Below are 23,194 nucleotides of genomic sequence, written 5' to 3' on the forward strand. Positions count from 1 at the left end.
AATATCCGCACACGAGAAGCATGTGTTGTGTTTTAGAGCTCTCACAGAGCTCTCAGTCATTCCTGCTTCAATAGCACTTTAGTGCAAAGCTGAACAGACAACTGTATTTTCAGCAAACAAGAATCATTGATTCCTCGATTGCTATTGTATGATGCATAAGATTTGGAATACAGCACACAAGTCGAAAACTTTTATGATACTCGTATGGTGCTTTTTGAAGCTTGACAACTCTTGCTTGCTGTCTGCTTTAACTGTATGAGCAGCATAAACATTACGATAAACATTTATAGAGAAGTATTCGTTTGGAAAGAGTGTGAGGGTGATGAATAACAAATAGTGACAGAATTAAAATTTTTACTAGGTAAACTATTAATTCAAAACTTTAACCTACTTATCTGAAATCTACCTAAATATAAGTAAAACCTGCAATTTTTGACATTTTGACACCGGCCTGCGGTCCCCACGAGCGAAAAAAAAAAAAAGATTAAAAATAGTAAATGATGTTTATCTGAAAGTGTAACAATGCAAACAGGTTTTCTGTAAGGGGTAGGTTTAGGGTTAGGGGATAGAAAAATATTGTTTGGTCTGAATAAAAACAGTAGAAGTCTACGAAAAGTCCCCAGAATTCACAGAAACAAACATGCGTGCGTGTGTATGTGTGTGTGTGTGGCTTTACCTCCCACTTTTTGAGTAATAATAACTACATTTAAACTCATTTTGACCATGTGAGGAAAATAACTGTAGGCATGCGTGTAAAACAATAGCTTTTAAGTTAATATTCATGAGCCCCACAGCCTGTCAAGCATAAGCAAGACAGACACGGATATGCTGACAAAATGCAATCTAAGGCCATAATCCACCATCTGCAATCAACCAGTTCATAATTCTCAAAATAGTATGAAAAGTATGCATTTTAATTCATGTTTGCAATCAGATTATGGAAGTTCTATTATAAAAATGGTTGCTTGACTGATGTTATTTAAATAGTTTCTTTATGCTTTCAAATGAAATTCCATATGAATGTATCAAACTACATGCATTTAAACTGTGCTGTGTTGCCTGATGAGATTTAAAATCACTTTTCACATCATTCTGATCCTTCAATATCCAGCTGCACATCCAGTGGCTCTGTTATATGTGACCCTGGAGCACAAAAGCAGTCTTAAGTCGCTGTGGGATATTTGTAGCAATAGCCAACAATACATTGTATGGGTCAAAATTGTTGATTTTTCTTTTATGCCAAAAATCATTAGGATATCAAATAAAGATCATGTTCCGTGAACATATTTTGTAAATGTCCTACTGTAAATATATTAAAACTTATTTTTTGATTAGTAATATGCATTGCTAAGAACTTCATTTGGACAACTTTAAAGATGATTTTCTCAATATTTAGATTTGTTTGCACCCTCAGATTCCAGATTTTCAAATAGTTGTATCTCGGCCAAATATTGTCCTATCCTAACAAACCATACATCAATAGAAAGCTTATTTATTGAACCTTTGACTGGTTTTGTGGTCCAGGGTCACATATATAATAGCTAAATATATATTTATCTCTTCCCTATTACATACTTCTTCATTTTTCATTACATTCTTCTTCATTCTTAATTTTTACAATTAACATGAATAAAATGAGTAAACTGTTACTGTATGCAAAAAAACAATTTAATTTGTATTTATTTAAAAAACAACAACAACAAAACTCCATTACAAAAACTCAGTTATATCATAATAGCTGAAATATCTCCTCCCATTGGAAGAACTCAGATTCAAATGAGGTCCCTTACCTAATATACCTGACCACTGGAATCAACAATGACAGACTCTCTTAAATACAACATGCGCAATAAATGAATCAAGTCTGTATCATGATCAAAGTGATTCTGAAATCTCACATTTTTTATAGTTCTGTTCAGCATATCAAAGAGAGTATTCCTACATGACAGTAGCTCAAACACAAAGCAAAAGAGACAAACAACGTATTCTTCACTAATAGCAGCAGTACTAGGACCAGTTTTCTTTTCTTTTCTTTTCTTTTCTTTTCTTTTTGTTTTTCCTCTGACATAATGTGGACAGAAGATAAAATACCATCTGGGCATAAACATAATTTACCAGCAAATCATGCCTATGCCCAAATCTATTTATTTATGTATTTATTTACTTACTACTTAAAGGGATAGTTCACCCAAAAATGAATATTCTGTCATTAATTACTCACCCTCATGTCGTTCCACACCTGTAAGACCTTTGTTCATCTTCGGAACACAAATTACGATATTTTTGATGAACTCCGAGAGCTCTCTGACCCTCCCATAGACAGCAAGGGTACTACCACAGTCAACGCGCAGAAACGTAGCAAGGACATCGATAAAATAATCCATGTGACATCAAGGGTTCAACCGTAATTTTACGAAGCTACGAGAATACATTTTTTGCGCATTTTGGAGAGTACCACGCGGTAAAATGTAAAATTATGGTTGAACCCCTGATGTCACATGGACTATTTTACCGATGTCCTTGCTACGTTTCTGGACCTTGATCATGTTAGGACCCTTGCTGTATTTTCAGGGTCAGAGAGCTCTCGGTATTCATTAAAAATATCTTAATTTGTGTTCCGAAGATGAACGAAGGTCTTACAGATTTGGAACGACACGAGGGTGAGTAATTAATGACAGAATTTTCATTTTTGGGTGAACTATCTCTTTAATCTTACATTTTACTAGACAATTTTCCAAACATATACTTTTTTTATGTTGTTTTTACTATTTTATTTGTGCATTTTGTGTCTGTTATCAGCTAGTGCTGAATAATCTGCACACAGACATATATCTATCGCTTTTATTTATTTTATTTTTTTTACCACATATGTCAGATTAACCTACTGTCAATTGGCTTCTTTTATAGTTAAAAAAGTTATCAGTATTTTGTAAAATGGCCAATATTAATATTAATAAAGATACTAATAAAACATTGATAAAAAGGGGTTGTCCATTTCCAGCTATTTTTCCTGTACTTAAAAAAGGGTCTGGTATGTTGCTTGATACACACACTGGTAGTTGTTATATAATTTTATTTATTATGGCAATCCTAAATTCTTTGGTTTGTAGCAAAAAAAAATGTTTTCCCATTTACTTACAATTTTTTGAGAAAATTGTGTGCACCTGAGTAGCAAAATAAGGTGGATATAGTGACGATCTGTTGAACTGGTCAAATGTTTGGAAATGTGTTAATGCTGTATGTTTGAGAGTAACACAATGTCCTTGGTCACAGTAGGGTGGAGGAATGGATGGAGTTGAAGAAAATAATAAGCAGTAATATATGGAGCCATTAGATTAGATATGTTTTTGCTACAATGGCAGTCAAAGGCTGCGTGGCTCTCAGTGACGGATGTAGTATCAGTGTGAGGGGGGTTACAGAGATCTCTGTGTGAGACCCTTTTATCTGTGTGCATCTGAGCAGAACACAGACAGCATCGTCCTAATGACGGCATCAGCTGTGAGCTCTTCACTAAAGTCAATAACACTCCTTCAAACGCTTGCCTCTTTTACAAAGAATATAAAACATATATCATTCCTCTATAATACTGGGGTGTTTGAAGAAGAGGTTGATTATATCCTTCAGATCAGGACAGCTAAGATGATTACATACACAACATATAAGGACGTCCAAAACATTTTAAAAAGTCTCATTTAAAATGCATCTGCCAAGTTATTTGAGATATAGTCTGTGTATTGGTTTTATTTTTGGCAAAGAAAGAAAGAAAGAAAGATCTATCTATCTATCTATCTATCTATCTATCTATCTATCTATCTATCTATCAACACTCTAGCAACTATCCAAACCAACCTAGCAACCACCCCGGGTACCCTAGCAACCGCATAGCAACACCCTAGCAAACACCCTGAGTACCTTAGCAACCGCATAGCAACACCTTAGCAACCGCCCTGAGTACCCTAGCAACTGCATAGCAACACCCTGGCAACTCCCCGTGTAAGAAAGAAAGAAAGAAGTAGTTTAAACGACTACTTTTTCTAAAAGTTAATAAAAGTTGCATGTTTTCATAAGCTTATAGCAATGCATTATATATATATATATATATATATATATATATAAACAAAAACGTGGATTAATACATATGTATATGTGCATGAATGTGTGATATATTTGGCAGTAAATTAAATATGAATTCAGAAATTCAAAACAATAAATGTTGAATCCTTTGGAAGATAGTGTGTATCCATGTGTAAAAATATACTGTACTGCCATCATTCATTTGCTAATGCTTGATGAAACGAAAAACCTCTGAGTGAAAGACACACATAATGAAGTGTTGGTGGCCGAACATATGCCGAAAAAAATGCAGATTAAAAATGCTGGAGTGGCCATTCAAATTCAGGGTTTAGACAATAAAAACCCCTCGTTCTGTCTGTGCTGAGCGTGAGAGCGTGTTAATGCAAAGGGTCCGTCTGCGCAAGCCATGAAAGAAACCTTCACAATGAGTTCACTTCAAAAGAGCTTGTAAACAAAGACAGGCCCATTTCAATCCACCACGAACAGATAATCAAGCTTAAATAAAACCGCCTTCTCTGATCTGATGCTAAATAATAGCTGGAAGAGGAGGTGGCCATGCTGGCTGCCAGTACATTTTCATTTCAACATAAAATGTTTATGTAATAAAAACACATTTCAAATGAAATTTAATTTGACACAAAGCTGCTCTGAAAGTCCTTGAAATAGTGGTATATATCTAGCAGCTCTTGTGATGTCTGTTATTGAATTTGTGTATCTTTGAGTTGCTGTCCCCTCCCATTTCTCTCAAAAGGTCAGCAATAATTGCTCCTAAACGCATGGAAGCCTGCCTTGAATGTAGACTCACAGCACAGCCTGAGCTCCATAAACCAGTTTCACATCAAAAGGCCTCACATTCAATAAATACTATAACCACAAAACTATTTCACAATTTAATATTTAAGGTTCATTCTCAGGAAGCCATTTGTGTTCTATGCGTCTTCCCATGACTTGGGATTTTATTTTTAAATAAAATAAATTGTGTTATATTTAAATTATACAGAATTTTAATGAAGTGTCATTTTTTGTATCATATTTATTATTTTTCTTTTAAATACAATTATTTCAGCTAACATTCTTTAAACTCGTATATATTGTATTTATTTAGTAGTAGTAGTTGGGACACATCCCCTTATTGTGGTCCCCAAATGTCTGGTAGAAAAAGCTTCAGCAGTAACCTTTTTAACCCTCAAGCATCCTTCATATAGCATCCCTTAATTGGTCCTTCCTGGACAAATGTTGGCACGAAGGTCTCATGTGTGATCCAAATTTATATTTTTAAATAAAAGTTAAATGAGTATGAATAAACAATAATACTCACAAGTAGCATGTTTCAGACATGTTGTGTTTGGAAGCATAAACAAATCTTGCAGTAGGACTTTGATCTGGCTTTGAAGTGTGTGTGTGTGTGTCTGTGTGTCTGTCTGTCTGTCTGTCTGTCTGTCCGTCCGTCCGTCCGTGTGTGTGTGTGTGCATTGATTGGCACAAACGTCATTGGCTCATTCAATTCTTTGGTTTTGTATGTGTGAGTGATTGTTTTTATTCGACAAAATTAAAAATAAAAAACCCGCCGTGTTAAAGGCACATTCGACGCTTTGTAAATGGGTGCGTGTGTTTGTGTGTGTGTTTGCCACATTGAGAATGTTGTATAGGTGCACCCCTTCATTTATGTGTATGTATGATCTGCATTGTGTTGGATTTATTGATTTTTATAGGACAAATCATGCTCTGAATTATAGTATTTCCCATTCATTTCCTATGGGTTCCCACTTTTGTGTGACAAGTTAATGAGTAATTAAGAACTTTGCTGAATCTAGTCCTTTGTGTGTGTGTGTGTGTGTGTGTGAGTGTGTGAGTGTGTGAGTGTGTGTGCGTGTGTGCGTGTGTGTGAGTGTGTGAGTGTGTATGTGTGTGTGCATGTGAGTGTGTGCGTGTGTGCGTGTGAGTGTGAGTGTGTGCGAGTGTGAGTATGTGTGTGTGTGTGTGTGTGTTCAGGTGGCAAACTTAGCTTTGAAAAGTAGCCAAGTCTTGTACAGATTAAGGAAACTATCTATAAAAAAAACAAACTCTAAATGATTTTGTCGAAGTTTGTTTGGATGCTTGAGGGTTAAATTATACACCAGTTCCCGAGAATGTCCCGTGCCCAGTCCATGCATGGCATCTTTACATATCCAAAGCTCAAAAACACTAGAGAGACAAACTAGAGTAACCGCCAAACTAAACCCAGAATCATGTGCAAGAGACTCAGGCTTTCAGATACACCTGATAGTTCCCTCAACAATGATAAGAATGTGGGGAAAAGCACACTATACACTATGGCAGCTCTAATCACTACCTACACCCTCCTCACCTCTACAGGTTGATTTTGGATTGGGCTACTGGCGCTTTCAAAACTGACCTGCTGTCAACAGGAAGTTGTGGTAGTTACAGAAAGTAATCAGTTGGGCTGTAGTAGAGCTTCTTAAAAACCTCCTGCCGGGTGAAGTTTCGGAGGATCCAGGCCTGTAGGGGGCTATCGTCACAGTACTCCACCGTCGGGCCGTATGTCCCGTCCTCCAGCCGACTGATGGTCAGACACGACTGCGTGATGATGTGCAGGAAGGTGTGTTTCTGATGGTTTCCATGAAAACATGATGACAGTAAACCGGGTATGGGTATTGATGATAAGGAGGTCAAAACGTGTCCCAGTCTTTTAGATTATAAATCTTTGTTTTAATAGAAGTGCACTTTCTTTAAAGTCTGACTAAAACATTAAAGCACGTGTAAAATACTTGATAATAATTTTAACGTTAGTGTTTCAGTATTACATTTAAAGACAGTATATTTCAATGCTAAATTCATCAATACAAATTTGTAATTGCAAATACATGAGATACGCATTTCAATAGAAATTACATGAAAGTATATTTTAGTTTACCATAAAGACTTGTGCATTTGGCACTTTAAACCATATTACAAAGACAACATAAGTTATAATGATGAAATCACGCATGAAAATGTACTTAAGTCCTACTTAAGAGGATCAAAGATCATTCTAAAAGTCAGCTAACTGGATTTAATATAAATTTAATCTGTATTGCAATTAATATGCAATTAAGTGTCTAAAAAGGTAACTAAAAGAGATTGAGACCACAAATGAAAATCCTTCTGTTCTAATAAATAAAAATCATTAAATATTCAATTCAATTCAATTAAAATCTTTTGCATTAATGGCAGCAGTGCTTGAGCTGACATGGACAGAGGCTGATGATCCATGTTAACTTGTTTATTATTATTTCCAGGTTTAAATTTGGCTTTTGAATCCCAGATGTTCAATGTGGTCTCAGACTCCACTGTACAGTATATACACACAGAGGCTCTAAACAAGGGCACAAACTAATGAGGGTCACAGGAAAAGGTCAGATGTGGAAATGTAAATGTAGGGCTAGATTGTCAGGGAATAAGCGTGGGTGTGTCGTTTGTGTTCACTGGTGTCTGGTAATGACAGTTGGAGCTATGCTGCATTAATGTCTCTTTACCTTCTAAAATAGCTATTTAATTGGAAACAGTGCCAGAAACTGAGCAAATGGCTCAATCTCGGTAAGCCCAAATCATCCATTTTCCCATGCAGTGTGAAAAACCTGAGAGCTATTTTTAAAACAAATGCCTGTCTATCTGGTTGCCAGTAGCTTATGGATTAATGGGAAAAAGAATCACAATTTAATGATGGGAGATTCTAGGATGCCAAATGTCGTCAGTATCATCTTTCTTTATATTTTGATCATTAAGTCCTGCAGCACAAGCCTCCAAGCGGTAGAATAAATACAATGGCCTGCATTACAGACAGCTGAGAGGTGAAAACCAAACACTGGATGCGTGTTTGTGTCCAAAATCAAAATCAAAGCACACAGAGCGGACGGAGATCTATTTTTAGACGGCTTCTGATTTCTTGAGCCCCTTTGTGGTTCAACACACGCCAAACTAAACCCAGAATCATGTGCAAGAGACTCAGGCTTTCAGATACACCTGATAGTTCCCTCAACAATGATAAGAATGTGGGGAAAAGCACACTATACACTATGGCAGCTCTAATCACTACCTACACCCTCCTCACCTCTACAGGTTGATTTTGGATTGGGCTACTGGCGCTTTCAAAACTGACCTGCTGTCAACAGGAAGTTGTGGTAGTTACAGAAAGTAATCAGTTGGGCTGTAGTAGAGCTTCTTAAAAACCTCCTGCCGGGTGAAGTTTCGGAGGATCCAGGCCTGTAGGGGGCTATCGTCACAGTACTCCACCGTCGGGCCGTATGTCCCGTCCTCCAGCCGACTGATGGTCAGACACGACTGCGTGATGATGTGCAGGAAGGTGTGTTTCTGATGGTTTCCATGAAAACATGATGACAGTAAACCGGGTATGGGTATTGATGATAAGGAGGTCAAAACGTGTCCCAGTCTTTTAGATTATAAATCTTTGTTTTAATAGAAGTGCACTTTCTTTAAAGTCTGACTAAAACATTAAAGCACGTGTAAAATACTTGATAATAATTTTAACGTTAGTGTTTCAGTATTACATTTAAAGACAGTATATTTCAATGCTAAATTCATCAATACAAATTTGTAATTGCAAATACATGAGATACGCATTTCAATAGAAATTACATGAAAGTATATTTTAGTTTACCATAAAGACTTGTGCATTTGGCACTTTAAACCATATTACAAAGACAACATAAGTTATAATGATGAAATCACGCATGAAAATGTACTTAAGTCCTACTTAAGAGGATCAAAGATCATTCTAAAAGTCAGCTAACTGGATTTAATATAAATTTAATCTGTATTGCAATTAATATGCAATTAAGTGTCTAAAAAGGTAACTAAAAGAGATTGAGACCACAAATGAAAATCCTTCTGTTCTAATAAATAAAAATCATTAAATATTCAATTCAATTCAATTAAAATCTTTTGCATTAATGGCAGCAGTGCTTGAGCTGACATGGACAGAGGCTGATGATCCATGTTAACTTGTTTATTATTATTTCCAGGTTTAAATTTGGCTTTTGAATCCCAGATGTTCAATGTGGTCTCAGACTCCACTGTACAGTATATACACACAGAGGCTCTAAACAAGGGCACAAACTAATGAGGGTCACAGGAAAAGGTCAGATGTGGAAATGTAAATGTAGGGCTAGATTGTCAGGGAATAAGCGTGGGTGTGTCGTTTGTGTTCACTGGTGTCTGGTAATGACAGTTGGAGCTATGCTGCATTAATGTCTCTTTACCTTCTAAAATAGCTATTTAATTGGAAACAGTGCCAGAAACTGAGCAAATGGCTCAATCTCGGTAAGCCCAAATCATCCATTTTCCCATGCAGTGTGAAAAACCTGAGAGCTATTTTTAAAACAAATGCCTGTCTATCTGGTTGCCAGTAGCTTATGGATTAATGGGAAAAAGAATCACAATTTAATGATGGGAGATTCTAGGATGCCAAATGTCGTCAGTATCATCTTTCTTTATATTTTGATCATTAAGTCCTGCAGCACAAGCCTCCAAGCGGTAGAATAAATACAATGGCCTGCATTACAGACAGCTGAGAGGTGAAAACCAAACACTGGATGCGTGTTTGTGTCCAAAATCTAAATCAAAGCACACAGAGCGGACGGAGATCTATTTTTAGACGGCTTCTGATTTCTTGAGCCCCTTTGTGATTCAACACAGTAAGGTCCCTTACGGCTCAAGCGTGATGTCCTCTTTTAAATCAAACGACTCATTTATTTAGAAATATAAGCACCAGAATCGACCCAGCTGACATAGAAGTGCAATCTGTTATATTAACAGAAACATCAATAGCACCAATGATCTCGAAAGCTTCTTCTTTATTCAGCTGGTATGTGACTCTTGATATCTTGAGAATGCTGTAATGAATCTCGGATATTGATTATGTTATAGTCACTGAAAACCAATGCCTGGAGAGGCTTGTGGAAATGTTATAGGGCTGTATAGTAAACAAATACATTCCTCCTTGCCATATCTCTACGAGTACAGGCCTACAAGTATATGTCTGTATTTACGCAACTGTGCGTCTAAACCACAGTGTGACTCAATTACAGTGGGAGTCTACTTCACAAACACCTCTACTAGAATATTCAAACAACACACAGCGAAACACAGCTCAGATGATCTTACCTTAAAGTCATACTCCCATTTGCCTACGTACTAAGATATGTACAGAAACAATAGTTAATCAACTTCCAAGTAAATGCACGGCGTCTCAAATACACAGTACTGCACCAGGACGATCAATATTCAGAGACGGAAGAAATATAAGATATTCCAAAAATACAGAAGCGCACAACGTGGATAATAATGTGATATGCAGTGCCATCTGGTGGTTAAGAGCAGAGGTTTTCAATTAGCTGCAGGTCTAATGTGATATAGGTAACACTTTATTTTAAGAACCAATTCTCACTATTAATTAACTAGCATGCTAGCACACTGGCTGTTTATTAGTACTTATAAAGCACATATTAATGCCCAATTCTCCCTGACTATATTTTGGATCCCTTAATCCTACAGCACACCTAAAGTTAACAATAAGCAGCAAATTAGGAGCAAGTGTGTTCACACATAGGTTTTCAAGAGCCAGTGTGAATAAATCTAGACAGGGCAGTCTGTGCATGACCTGATGTTTTATTCATAGCCAGAATGAGCCGATGTGAACATCACGGGGCCTACAACACTCTCATGCAAAGTCTGTTTCATTCACAGTTGACACCGGAGGGCGCTGTCGCACAGAAAGTCCCAGACGGACTCGTAGAAGTAATAACTAATGACGTGCCAGAAAATTTCTAATATGGACAAAAGCATGCAGCTATCGCTGTTTACTGAATACAAAGCAGAAACGTTTGGACTAATGAAACGTGAAGACATTAAACACTTGATTGCAACAATATATGGTTTGTTTGTGTTTTTCAATCATCTCCAGGTAATAAATGAAGTATATGAATAATGCAGTGCTAATTGACGTTGCATTTACAGTATAGAAACTATTCTGCCTTATCGTGTGATAAAAATAGAAAAAAAGGGCTTGTAGTATATAAACAAATCATCAAATTGTCATTAGGAAAATATAAGAAACTATAATAGATACGAAATATTGGTTATTGTCCAGCAGTGTATTTGATTTATTAGCCAATTAAAAGAAATGAGAAAAAATTTAACTTGCCAATAAAAAAAAAAAAAGTATTTACTTTTGAGATTTTTGCCCCCCTCACTTTTTGAAATGATGGCAACACCCCTGTAGTTAGTTGATGTTTAGTTAGTTTATCATGGACTTTTTAATTCCGTGGTTAAGAGCAGAGGTTTTCAATTAGCTGCAGGTCTAATGTGATATAGGTAACACTTTATTTTAAGAACCAATTCTCACTATTAATTAACTAGCATGCTAGCACACTGGCTGTTTATTAGTACTTATAAAGCACATATTAATGCCCAATTCTCCCTGACTATATTTTGGATCCCTTAATCCTACAGCACACCTAAAGTTAACAATAAGCAGCAAATTAGGAGCAAGTGTGTTCACACATAGGTTTTCAAGAGCCAGTGTGAATAAATCTAGACAGGGCAGTCTGTGCATGACCTGATGTTTTATTCATAGCCAGAATGAGCCGATGTGAACATCACGGGGCCTACAACACTCTCATGCAAAGTCTGTTTCATTCACAGTTGACACCGGAGGGCGCTGTCGCACAGAAAGTCCCAGACGGACTCGTAGAAGTAATAACTAATGACGTGCCAGAAAATTTCTAATATGGACAAAAGCATGCAGCTATCGCTGTTTACTGAATACAAAGCAGAAACGTTTGGACTAATGAAACGTGAAGACATTAAACACTTGATTGCAACAATATATGGTTTGTTTGTGTTTTTCAATCATCTCCAGGTAATAAATGAAGTATATGAATAATGCAGTGCTAATTGACGTTGCATTTACAGTATAGAAACTATTCTGCCTTATCGTGTGATAAAAATAGAAAAAAAGGGCTTGTAGTATATAAACAAATCATCAAATTGTCATTAGGAAAATATAAGAAACTATAATAGATACGAAATATTGGTTATTGTCCAGCAGTGTATTTGATTTATTAGCCAATTAAAAGAAATGAGAAAAAATTTAACTTGCCAATAAAAAAAAAAAAAGTATTTACTTTTGAGATTTTTGCCCCCCTCACTTTTTGAAATGATGGCAACACCCCTGTAGTTAGTTGATGTTTAGTTAGTTTATCATGGACTTTTTAATTCCTGTCTTCCTCTGTTTAGTTTTCCCCACCACTCTATAGTTCCCTTGGTTACTGATTTGATTAGTGATTTCAGTTCAGCTGTGTATCGTTAATTTGTCTTATTACTTACGCTCCTTTGGTTCCTGTGTTCATTGCCGGTTGTTGTTTGTGTTAAGTGCACACCATTTCACACGTCTTAAAAAGACCTTGGTTTCTGAACCTTCGACTCTTCTTCATCTTTGGAGCTTGCTAATACGTGACAAGTGAGAATTCTATCTTAAACTAAAGTGTGACCAAATGTTCATTTAAATATTTTGCTTACATAAATATGTGGCCAACTGTAATTGGATTGATTATGCATCACATGACCAACCAAGACATTACAAGTTTGAATAGGGAGAAATAATAATGATATTTGAGACCAACTGCATAACTGTTTGGAATGCCATAAATGACTGAATTTTCATTTCTGGATGAACTATGGCCACATCTGATTTCCATAACCCATTTCTGCAGTTGGATGTCAAATGGACATAATTTTTGATTTGTATCCAAAACAAATATAGGTTCATTCTGAGGTTTCTGAGGTTAGATGTCTCCTGAGAGCCCATGTGATCTTTGTAGGGCTCAAACCAACAGCTTTTTGATAACTAGTCGTATACTAAACTGAATATAGTGTCCAACGAACCTAAATGCGCACCAGGGTAAAATATGCCTTTGATATTACTTTCCTCTAAACCTCTAGATGGCACAAAAACTTTGCGTAGAACTTTCCGAAACATTTGCTTTTCAAGATGAACGTGCAAATGTTGCTGATCCTTGACGCGATCACAGGCAGCAGCACAAAGATTATTCTGTGCTAACTTGATCGAATATTTGATGTATTTTTTTTTTTAATATTGGAGATTAAAGTAGCACATGAGAATCACTAAATTTATTGAATGGGGCCTATATTTTGAGACAAATGTCTTAAGGATTTTCATGGTTAATGATTTTCAACAGTTTTTCAATAATGGAAGAATATGTAAAAGAATGGTATTTGGGGTAAAAAGCGTCCCTGTTGTTGGGTCTAAAGGCTCAATAATTAACATGATAATTAATAAATGGTTGACTTTTCCGTTTGTGGACATGACATGATCAGATTCAGATAAATATCATATATTATGTTGGGTGTCCATCTTAATCATAATGTTTAGAATGAAACCATCATATTTAAAAACATGATATATTAATCATATCATATCATACTGAATATAGTGTCCAACGAACCTAAATGCGCACCAGGGTAAAATATGCCTTTGATATTACTTTCCTCTAAACCTCTAGATGGCACAAAAACTTTGCGTAGAACTTTCCGAAACATTTGCTTTTCAAGATGAACGTGCAAATGTTGCTGATCCTTGACGCGATCACAGGCAGCAGCACAAAGATTATTCTGTGCTAACTTGATCGAATATTTGGTGTATTTTTTTTTTTAATATTGGAGATTAAAGTAGCACATGAGAATCACTAAATTTATTGAATGGGGCCTATATTTTGAGACAAATGTCTTCTTAAGGATTTTCATGGTTAATGATTTTCAACAGTTTTTCAATAATGGAAGAATAGTATTTGGGGTAAAAAGCGTCCCTGTTGTTGGGTCTAAAGGCTCAATAATTAACATGATAATTAATAAATGGTTGACTTTTCCGTTTGTGGACATGACATGATCAGATTCAGATAAATATCATATATTATGTTGGCTGTCCATCTTAATCATAATGTTTAGAATGAAACCATCATATTTAAAAACATGATATATTAATCATATCATATCAGAAAATATAAGTTGTTGTTACTACTGTAAATCTATATTAAATTATTATGGGATCTCCTTCAATGCTTTCGAATCTTTACTTTTTAAAATGATTTTGTTTCTATATTTTAAAATATATTTTATATTAACATATTTTAATGAACGTATATTTATTGAACAAAACATATATATCAACATATGCAGAAAATAGTACAAAGTTTGCTAAAATTATTGTTTTGAATGAGTACTAACTTACACATTATTTATATATATGTATATATATATATATATCTAAAGTATTTGTAACAATACTGTGTACCTTTTGCATACATACACCTCACACATTTATAAGATTTTTAAACAAAATAAACCACTTATATGATTTATTTTCACACAAATTGTGTTGCTCCATAGATGTCATATAGATGTTCAATACAAACGTATATATTTTTTATTCAATCATATATTATGGGCGCAGTGAAAAGCAAATTTTTTTCTTAAGGTGTCCCTTTAGCCCCGTTGTGTAAGTAGTATACTTGTATGTGAATTTTTGGTAATAAATTGGTCGACTCTTTAGTTTATAAAGTGTACTTTTAGGTGAACCACTCCTGACAAAAAAAAATCAACATTGTATTTGGTCCGGACCAAAGCAACTGAACTAGCGGACTTTCCTGGTGTGAATACACCCTTAAGTGTAACAGAAGTGAAATTTGGATCCATAACTAGTTTGCATCTTACACATCTCACATCTTAAAGTCCCCATGAAATCAAAATTATAGTTTTTTTGGGTGTTAGTATCAATATGTTAGTCTTAAGGTTGTCTATAAGGCAGTGTGCTCCAAAACAGTGACAACATTCGCATTTAGAAGATATAAGCATTCAAAGCTTGCAGTTCATCACTTCCGCCAAAACGGCTCAACGATTTTTTTTGACGTCACATCGTACTTCAGCTTCTCATCAAACTTTCTGTCCAATCAAATGCTCTCTAGAATCCGAAGTGCCCGCCCCCTACACTATATAGACGCTGAAGCCGTGGCTGAAATCGGTCACTTGTCCACAGAATTAGTATTTTCTGTACAGTGAATGGCACGTAGTGCACTATATAGGGGACAGGGAACGATTCAAACAGTGTAAATATGCTTTCCATTGAGGAAAAAAAGAAGTCTGGTTTGGCGCTGTGTCACGCTAACCACCGCACCGCACACACACTCTGCTCCGGTCCAGAGACACGATAGCACGGAGCGGATCACAAAATGTATCGGAGCTATTTGAATTCTACACAGAATGCTATGTTTTATAGCAATATGCATGAGATTGTGGCTGGCATACTCTGTCAAATGCGGCTTTACGGAGCTCAATGGCTCTGAACGGCTCTAGCCCAAGCTGTGATATAAACGAACGCTATTGGCTATTTTAAAAAGGGGCGGGGCTGCTTGATATGTCCCGCCCTGTCTTCCTGTTTCAGTTCAAATGACGTCAATACATAGAGAACCGCTGCGTGTTTCTAAGCATTTCAGGGGACCTTTAAATTAGTTTTTCTTTTGTAATGCGGCTCTACTGTGAACTATAAGGTGTACTGTTAGTTTAGCAGCTATATATGTCTAGCCTACTTTTTAGTTTATACAAGTACACTTTGAAGTATACTCTGAAGTACTAGATAAGTATTTTTTTTACACTGTAAATATACTTGTTTTCTTTAAGTAATCTTAACATTTTATGTACAGTTCATTATTTTGATAATGTTCCTATTTAGGTAAGTAGACTCATGTGTACAATACCAGTGGATTTGTACCTTTGATTTATGTACTACATAAAAAGACTTGCTCCTTTTTTGCCTTCATTTGACTAAATTCTTTGTGACTAAATTTAGTAGAAGTCAGTATGAATCAAGTGAGCATCAAAAGTTTAGCTCCACCTATGTACTAGTTACTCTAAGTTACTCTTTGTCACTACAAAGCTAACTTGTTACTAACCTATAAGGTTATAACATAGCATGTAAAATATATGCTAGAGTACAACCTCAAAGATGCCAATATGTGATAACATAGTATTTAATAGGGTACTCTATTAAAAGAGAAAACGCAACTACAAGCCAAGTATACTTAGAAAACTAAATTAAACATTTCTTAAGTATATCTTGATATATATATATAACATTTCCTAGAAATATAAAAAGAAAGCCATACTGTAGACTGGTTTGGATGGATATGAATGGATATTTCCATTTTTGGTCGAACTATTCTGTTTAGTAGTTTTTTAATTTGTTTTATGTTACATTTAAATTTATTTATATGGTAACCCTTTAATTTGACAACTTTCTTACCTGGTTGCCGCCCATTCCATGACAGTTGAAGAAGCCAACCTTTTCATTCTCTTTCCGGCCCATGTTATCCACACACTGATTTGTCTCAACATTTCTGATCTAATAACATAAAAGGACAAAGTCTGAGGATTTCATACAATGCAGTGTTCTTTTAATCAAGTACTGTGTGTAAGTCATCATTTATGACCCTGGACCACAAAACCAGTCATACGGGTCAATTTTTCGAAATTGAGATTTATATATCATCTGAAAGCTGAATAGATAAGCTTTCCACAGATGTAAGGATAAGACAATATTTGGCCGAGATACAACTATTTGAAAATCAAAATATTGAGAAAATCATGTATTTTCAATGCATATTACTAATCAAAAATTAAGTTTTGATACATTTATGGTAGGAAATTTACAAAATATCTTCATGGAACATGATCTTTACTTAAAAAGGGGTCATATGATGCTTTTTTAAAGATCATTATTTTGTATTTGGTGTAACAGAATATGCTTTAATGTTCAAAAAACACATTATTTTTCAAATACTGTACATTATTGTAGGTCCTCTATAACGCTTCGTTTTCTCCGAAGTCCCTCCTTCTGACAAGCGCAGTCTGCTCTGATTGGCCAGCTGACCCAATGCATTGTGATTGGCCGAACACCGCAAGCACTCGTCGGAAATGTAACGCCCCTTACCATAATCGCAAGCTTCATCTTTCAAAATAAATGTAAAGACAGTAAATAATGCCATTAGTTTTACCATCAGTTCAAGCCCGAGTATGGAACGATATTCCGGACAATTTTCAAATAGAATAGCAAATTGTATTTTCAATTGCGTTTTCAATATGTGAACGCATAAATTGTGACATAATCCAAATGCAATTGCAAATCCTGCATTACCGTATATCGCGAACGCTCAGTGACAGCCACATTTCAAATGAAAAAGCAAAGGTCACTTGTCCACAGAATTAGTATTTTCTGTACAGTGAATGGCACGTAGTGCACTATATAGGGGACAGGGAACGATTCAAACAGTGTAAATATGCTTTCCATTGAGGAAAAAAAGAAGTCTGGTTTGGCGCTGTGTCACGCTAACCACCGCACCGCACACACACTCTGCTCCGGTCCAGAGACACGATAGCACGGAGCGGATCACAAAATGTATCGGAGCTATTTGAATTCTACACAGAATGCTATGTTTTATAGCAATATGCATGAGATTGTGGCTGGCATACTCTGTCAAATGCGGCTTTACGGAGCTCAATGGCTCTGAACGGCTCTAGCCCAAGCTGTGATATAAACGAACGCTATTGGCTATTTTAAAAAGGGGCGGGGCTGCTTGATATGTCCCGCCCTGTCTTCCTGTTTCAGTTCAAATGACGTCAATACATAGAGAACCGCTGCGTGTTTCTAAGCATTTCAGGGGACCTTTAAATTAGTTTTTCTTTTGTAATGCGGCTCTACTGTGAACTATAAGGTGTACTGTTAGTTTAGCAGCTATATATGTCTAGCCTACTTTTTAGTTTATACAAGTACACTTTGAAGTATACTCTGAAGTACTAGATAAGTATTTTTTTTACACTGTAAATATACTTGTTTTCTTTAAGTAATCTTAACATTTTATGTACAGTTCATTATTTTGATAATGTTCCTATTTAGGTAAGTAGACTCATGTGTACAATACCAGTGGATTTGTACCTTTGATTTATGTACTACATAAAAAGACTTGCTCCTTTTTTGCCTTCATTTGACTAAATTCTTTGTGACTAAATTTAGTAGAAGTCAGTATGAATCAAGTGAGCATCAAAAGTTTAGCTCCACCTATGTACTAGTTACTCTAAGTTACTCTTTGTCACTACAAAGCTAACTTGTTACTAACCTATAAGGTTATAACATAGCATGTAAAATATATGCTAGAGTACAACCTCAAAGATGCCAATATGTGATAACATAGTATTTAATAGGGTACTCTATTAAAAGAGAAAACGCAACTACAAGCCAAGTATACTTAGAAAACTAAATTAAACATTTCTTAAGTATATCTTGATCAAAAAAATTAAGCACGAGTATAAGGCAAATATTCTTAGACTTTTCAGGACTGTACACTTGTTAGTATATACCAGGTGTACTTTAGTATATGCCGTAGTTTAACTATAACTATAGTATAACTATATAAAATATAGTGTAACTACTATATTCTATATTTTTCATTACATAAACAGTGAACTAAAATATACAGTCTTATTTCTGCTTTTAAAAAAGTGTACTAACAGCACACTTGAAGTATCTTCTTTTGTGTAAGGGAACCTATGTGTAATTTGATGTTTTTATTGCATTGACTAGTATTTTCTGTGTGATATGTACCTCTGCATCGTACTCAAACATCTGGTTTCCTTTCATGTGGTGGCACTTGAGCATAACAACAGGTCCATTAAGCCGCGATGCATCCAGACACAGGTCATCGGTTCGAATCTCTTTGTCAGCCGTGTATGAGAACACCTGCAAACAGATTCATCAGATGGGAATTAATTACTGTATGTTAATTTATAGGAAATTACTTACTTTATTTATATTTATATTTAATTAATTACATATATAATCAACATTTCAGCACTTGTGTTAGCCAATCTTTCAATTTAGCAACAAGGATTAAAAGGATTAGTTCAACCAAAAATTCAGCTATCAAGCTTAAAACAAAGATGCAAAAGCACCTTATCATAACTTAATAAGTATCAGTATAAGTATCATAACTTAAGTCGTTACGCACTAGACCACAAAACCAGTCATACGGGTCAATTTTTCGAAATTGAGATTTATATATCATCTGAAAGCTGAATAGATAAGCTTTCCACAGATGTAAGGATAAGACAATATTTGGCCGAGATACAACTATTTGAAAATCAAAATATTGAGAAAATCATGTATTTTCAATGCATATTACTAATCAAAAATTAAGTTTTGATACATTTATGGTAGGAAAGGAGAAAGCAGAATGAGAGCCGGCTCGCATTCCACAAGGTTGTAAATGTATCGGGTTACCATGAAACCAGGGTCTTGTTCGGCGTCCTGGGGTGTTACAAAGTATTTGTGAAATCTAGCTAACAAAATATATATTGTGTGTTGGAGTGTTCCAGACGCTACAATAGGGTTTCAAGCCCGAGTATGGAACGATATTCCGGACAATTTTCAAATAGAATAGCAAATTGTATTTTCAATTGCGTTTTCAATATGTGAACGCATAAATTGTGACATAATCCAAATGCAATTGCAAATCCTGCATTACCGTATATCGCGAACGCTCAGTGACAGCCACATTTCAAATGAAAAAGCAAAGTCCATTTGCAGCTGTATTTCCCATGTCTTAGGAGTTAAGAGCCTGCCATATTTAAATAGCAATATTAATTACCAGTCTGCTTTTTCACTCTCGCTGGGTCACGCATGTAACCTCCCAAAACTCAAATGGAATCGCAATTCCTTTTGCATTTGAATTTCCAATGTCTACATGGAAAGCAAACTCCATAACAGATTAAAACTGTTGAATAAAATATAAAGTAAGGTGGAAAATACGTTAATATTGCTATTTAAATATGGCAGGCTCTTAACTCCTAAGACATGGGAAATACAGCTGCAAATGGACTTTGCTTTTTCATTTGAAATGTGGCTGTCACTGAGCGTTCGCAAAAGCGAAAATGCAAACGGTAATGACAGTAAGAAAGTTATTTCCTTTAACCAGGAAATTAACGTTCTTAGAATTGACAAGACGGTTGACCCTGAGTGGTCAGCTAAATATCTACAGTGGATCTAAAATATTAATAATTAATCATAATTAGTTATGGTTAATTATTCATATTTCCCCATGAGCTGATTCGCTATAGACCTATACAATGTATTGTTGGCTATTGCTACAAATATACCCCAGCGACTTAAGACTGCTTTTGTGCTCCAGGGTCACATTTTTTACAATTGAACATTGTCCTTGGGTTTTATGAGAAAATATCTGGTGAAAAGCTTTAAATACAATTATTGCAGACTGCATTGAGGGAGCAGTAGAAATGCTCAACACAACAACAACAACAACATTGGCTAGGCAGGAAGTGAAAGTGTTTTACATTGCAGAGGTCTTGGCATAACCGCCGCACACATAAAGCCGCTGATTTAGTGTGCAAAATGACAAACTGAAGCAATTTATTAACAACTCTGATTCTTTTAATGGCCATGTCAAACAGAGAAACTCTCTTACCTCCCCAAGTGAGTAGTATCTGCGTGGAATCTGAGAGTCGGGGTAGATGTTTTCCAGATACCATGAGAAGGGTTTACACTTCAGTGATTCTCTCAAAGCCTTCCGCGAAGAAACATCAGCATAATCCACTCGAACCACCCCTGGAGAAACACACGCAATCAGCATCCATAACATTCATTACATACTGGCCTTTCAAATCAGTGAAATATAAATGCATGACCCTCTTTTGCAAGTCACTTAAAAGCGTCTGCTAAATGAATAGATTTAAATATACCCACCTACAAACATGACCCAGGGAAAACAATGAAGAGATAGAAGAGGACATATATAGAGATAATGAATTCACAGAAGCATCTGGAAGACCTTGATCCATATTCAACCCGAAGTAAACATGTTTAAGTCATATTTAAGCAATCTAGAGCTGTAAAAATGAGCCAGCACCAATTAGGAACATGTATGCAATAGATATAGATATGTTTATACAAATAACCGCATTAATACAGCATTGAAGTCTAATTATGGATGCAATGACACAAGGCTATAGAAAACAGAACACCAGAGCAGAAGAGATTCCAAGACGAATGGACAAGTACAGTATATATGCCTTTATTTTTCCACAAGTGTGTAAAACAATGTGTCATTTGCTATGAAGCAAATATAAAATGATTAAAAAAGTGATAAAGATATTGTGAATAGCTGTAAAATGTTAGAAATACTCAATTATATGTGTTTTCAAAGTAGGGTCTGTAAAACTAATTTCATTTCAAATATTTATTTTTAGTATTTATTTATTATAGTTGACAATGTCATTAATAATTTTATGTAATTTTAATATAAACTGAACAAAATTATAAACGCAACACTTTTGTTTTTGCCCCCATTTGTCATGAGCTGAACTCAAAGATCTAAAACTTTTTCTATGTACACAAAAGGCCTATTTCTCTCAAATATTGTTCACAAATCTGACTAAATCTGTGTTAGTGAGCACTTCTCCTTTGCCGAGATAATCCATCCACCTCACAGGTGTGGCATATCTAGATGCTGATTAGACAGCATGATTATTGCATAGGTGTGCCTTAGGCTGGCCACAATAAAAGGCCACTCTAAAATGTGCAGTTTTATCACACAGCACAATGCCACAGATGTCGCAAGTTTTGAGGGAGCGTGCAATTGGCATGCTGACTGCAGGAATGTCCACCAGAGCTGTTGCCCGTGAATTGAATGTTCATTTCTCTACCATAAGCCGTCTCTGTTGCAGCATGATAATGCATGGCCCCATGATGCAAGTATCTGTACACAATTCCTGGAAGCTGAAACATCCCAGTTCTTGCATGGCCAGCATACTCATCGGACATGTCACCCATTGAGCATGTTTGGGATGCTCTGGATCGGCGTATACGACAGTGTGTTCCAGTTCCTGCCATTATCCAGCAACTTCGCACAGCCATTGAAGAGGAGTGGACCAACATTCCACAGGCCACAATCAACAACCTGATCAACTCTATGCGAAGGACATGTGTTGCACTGCATGAGGCAAATTGTGGTCACACCAGATACTGACAGGTTTCCGGACCCCCCAATACAGTAAAACTGCACATTTTAGAGTGGCCTTTTATTGTGGCCAGCCTAAGGCACACCTATGCAATAATCATGCTGTCTAATCAGCATCTTGATATGCCACACCTGTGAGGTGGATGGATTATCTCGGCAAAGGAGAAGTGCTCACTAACACAGATTTAGACAGATTTGTGAACAATATTTGAGAGAAATAGGCTTTTTGTGTACATAGAAAAAGTTTTAGATCTTTGAGTTCAGCTCATGACAAATGGGGGCACAAACAAAAGTGTTGTGTTTATAATTTTGTTCAGTGTAGATTTAATATAGAATATAGATATTTAGGAATAGGTTTGCTGAATTAATGCTTTCAATTATGTTGAAAACTATATATTTTTTTGATTGATTGATTGATTGATTGATTGTGTGTGTGTGTGTGTGGCGGGGGGTTATCAAAGTCTTTGGGTTTGCGTGCCTTTCATTCAGGCAGAATTGAAGCAGATTAATGAGTTATAGAGATATAACAATATATAGAGGTCAGGCAGCAAAGTATGTGCATAATACAGGACTACTTGAAGCTACACAAAAATATATTTAGATATATTTACCATTTAAAACAAAATAATATGAACCTTCATATTTCCCTAATATTCCTCTTTAATATTAAGGGAGATTCAAAACAAGTGAGTGGATTTTCTATATTTATAACAACGTGGTGGTTTGTTTGTTTTTTTGGTGGGGGTTTGTGGGGGGGGGGGGGGGTCATGAACTGTTAATCCAAATATTCCCAAAGTTTTTTTTTGTTTGTTTTTTGAATGAAAAGACCAATTCTTAGACTAACATTATACACCTAAAATACAATGCAGTGGCATACACTCTTGAAAATAAAGGTGCTTCAAAAGGTTCTTCAAGCGATGCCATAGAATAACCATTTTTGGTTCCACAAAGAACCATTCAGGCAA

General features: G+C 35.8%; 1 protein-coding gene across 1 annotated transcript in view; it reads right to left on the reverse strand.

Annotated features, from left to right (window-relative positions):
• LOC107559530 (polypeptide N-acetylgalactosaminyltransferase 13-like) overlaps positions 1-23,194 on the reverse strand; it is a 69,124-nt gene that overhangs the window by 3,896 nt on the left and 42,034 nt on the right. Inside the window, exons 9-10 of the mRNA XM_016243389.1 lie at positions 20,679-20,818; positions 18,803-18,937 (exon numbers count right to left, since the gene is read on the reverse strand). Of these exons, the coding sequence (XP_016098875.1) occupies positions 18,803-18,937; positions 20,679-20,818 (275 nt within the window). The remainder of the gene's footprint in view (positions 1-18,802; positions 18,938-20,678; positions 20,819-23,194) is intronic.

This window comes from Sinocyclocheilus grahami, unplaced genomic scaffold, assembly GCF_001515645.1.
Source record: "Sinocyclocheilus grahami isolate Dianchi unplaced genomic scaffold, SAMN03320097.WGS_v1.1 scaffold690.1, whole genome shotgun sequence".
Lineage (NCBI taxonomy): Eukaryota > Metazoa > Chordata > Actinopteri > Cypriniformes > Cyprinidae > Sinocyclocheilus > Sinocyclocheilus grahami.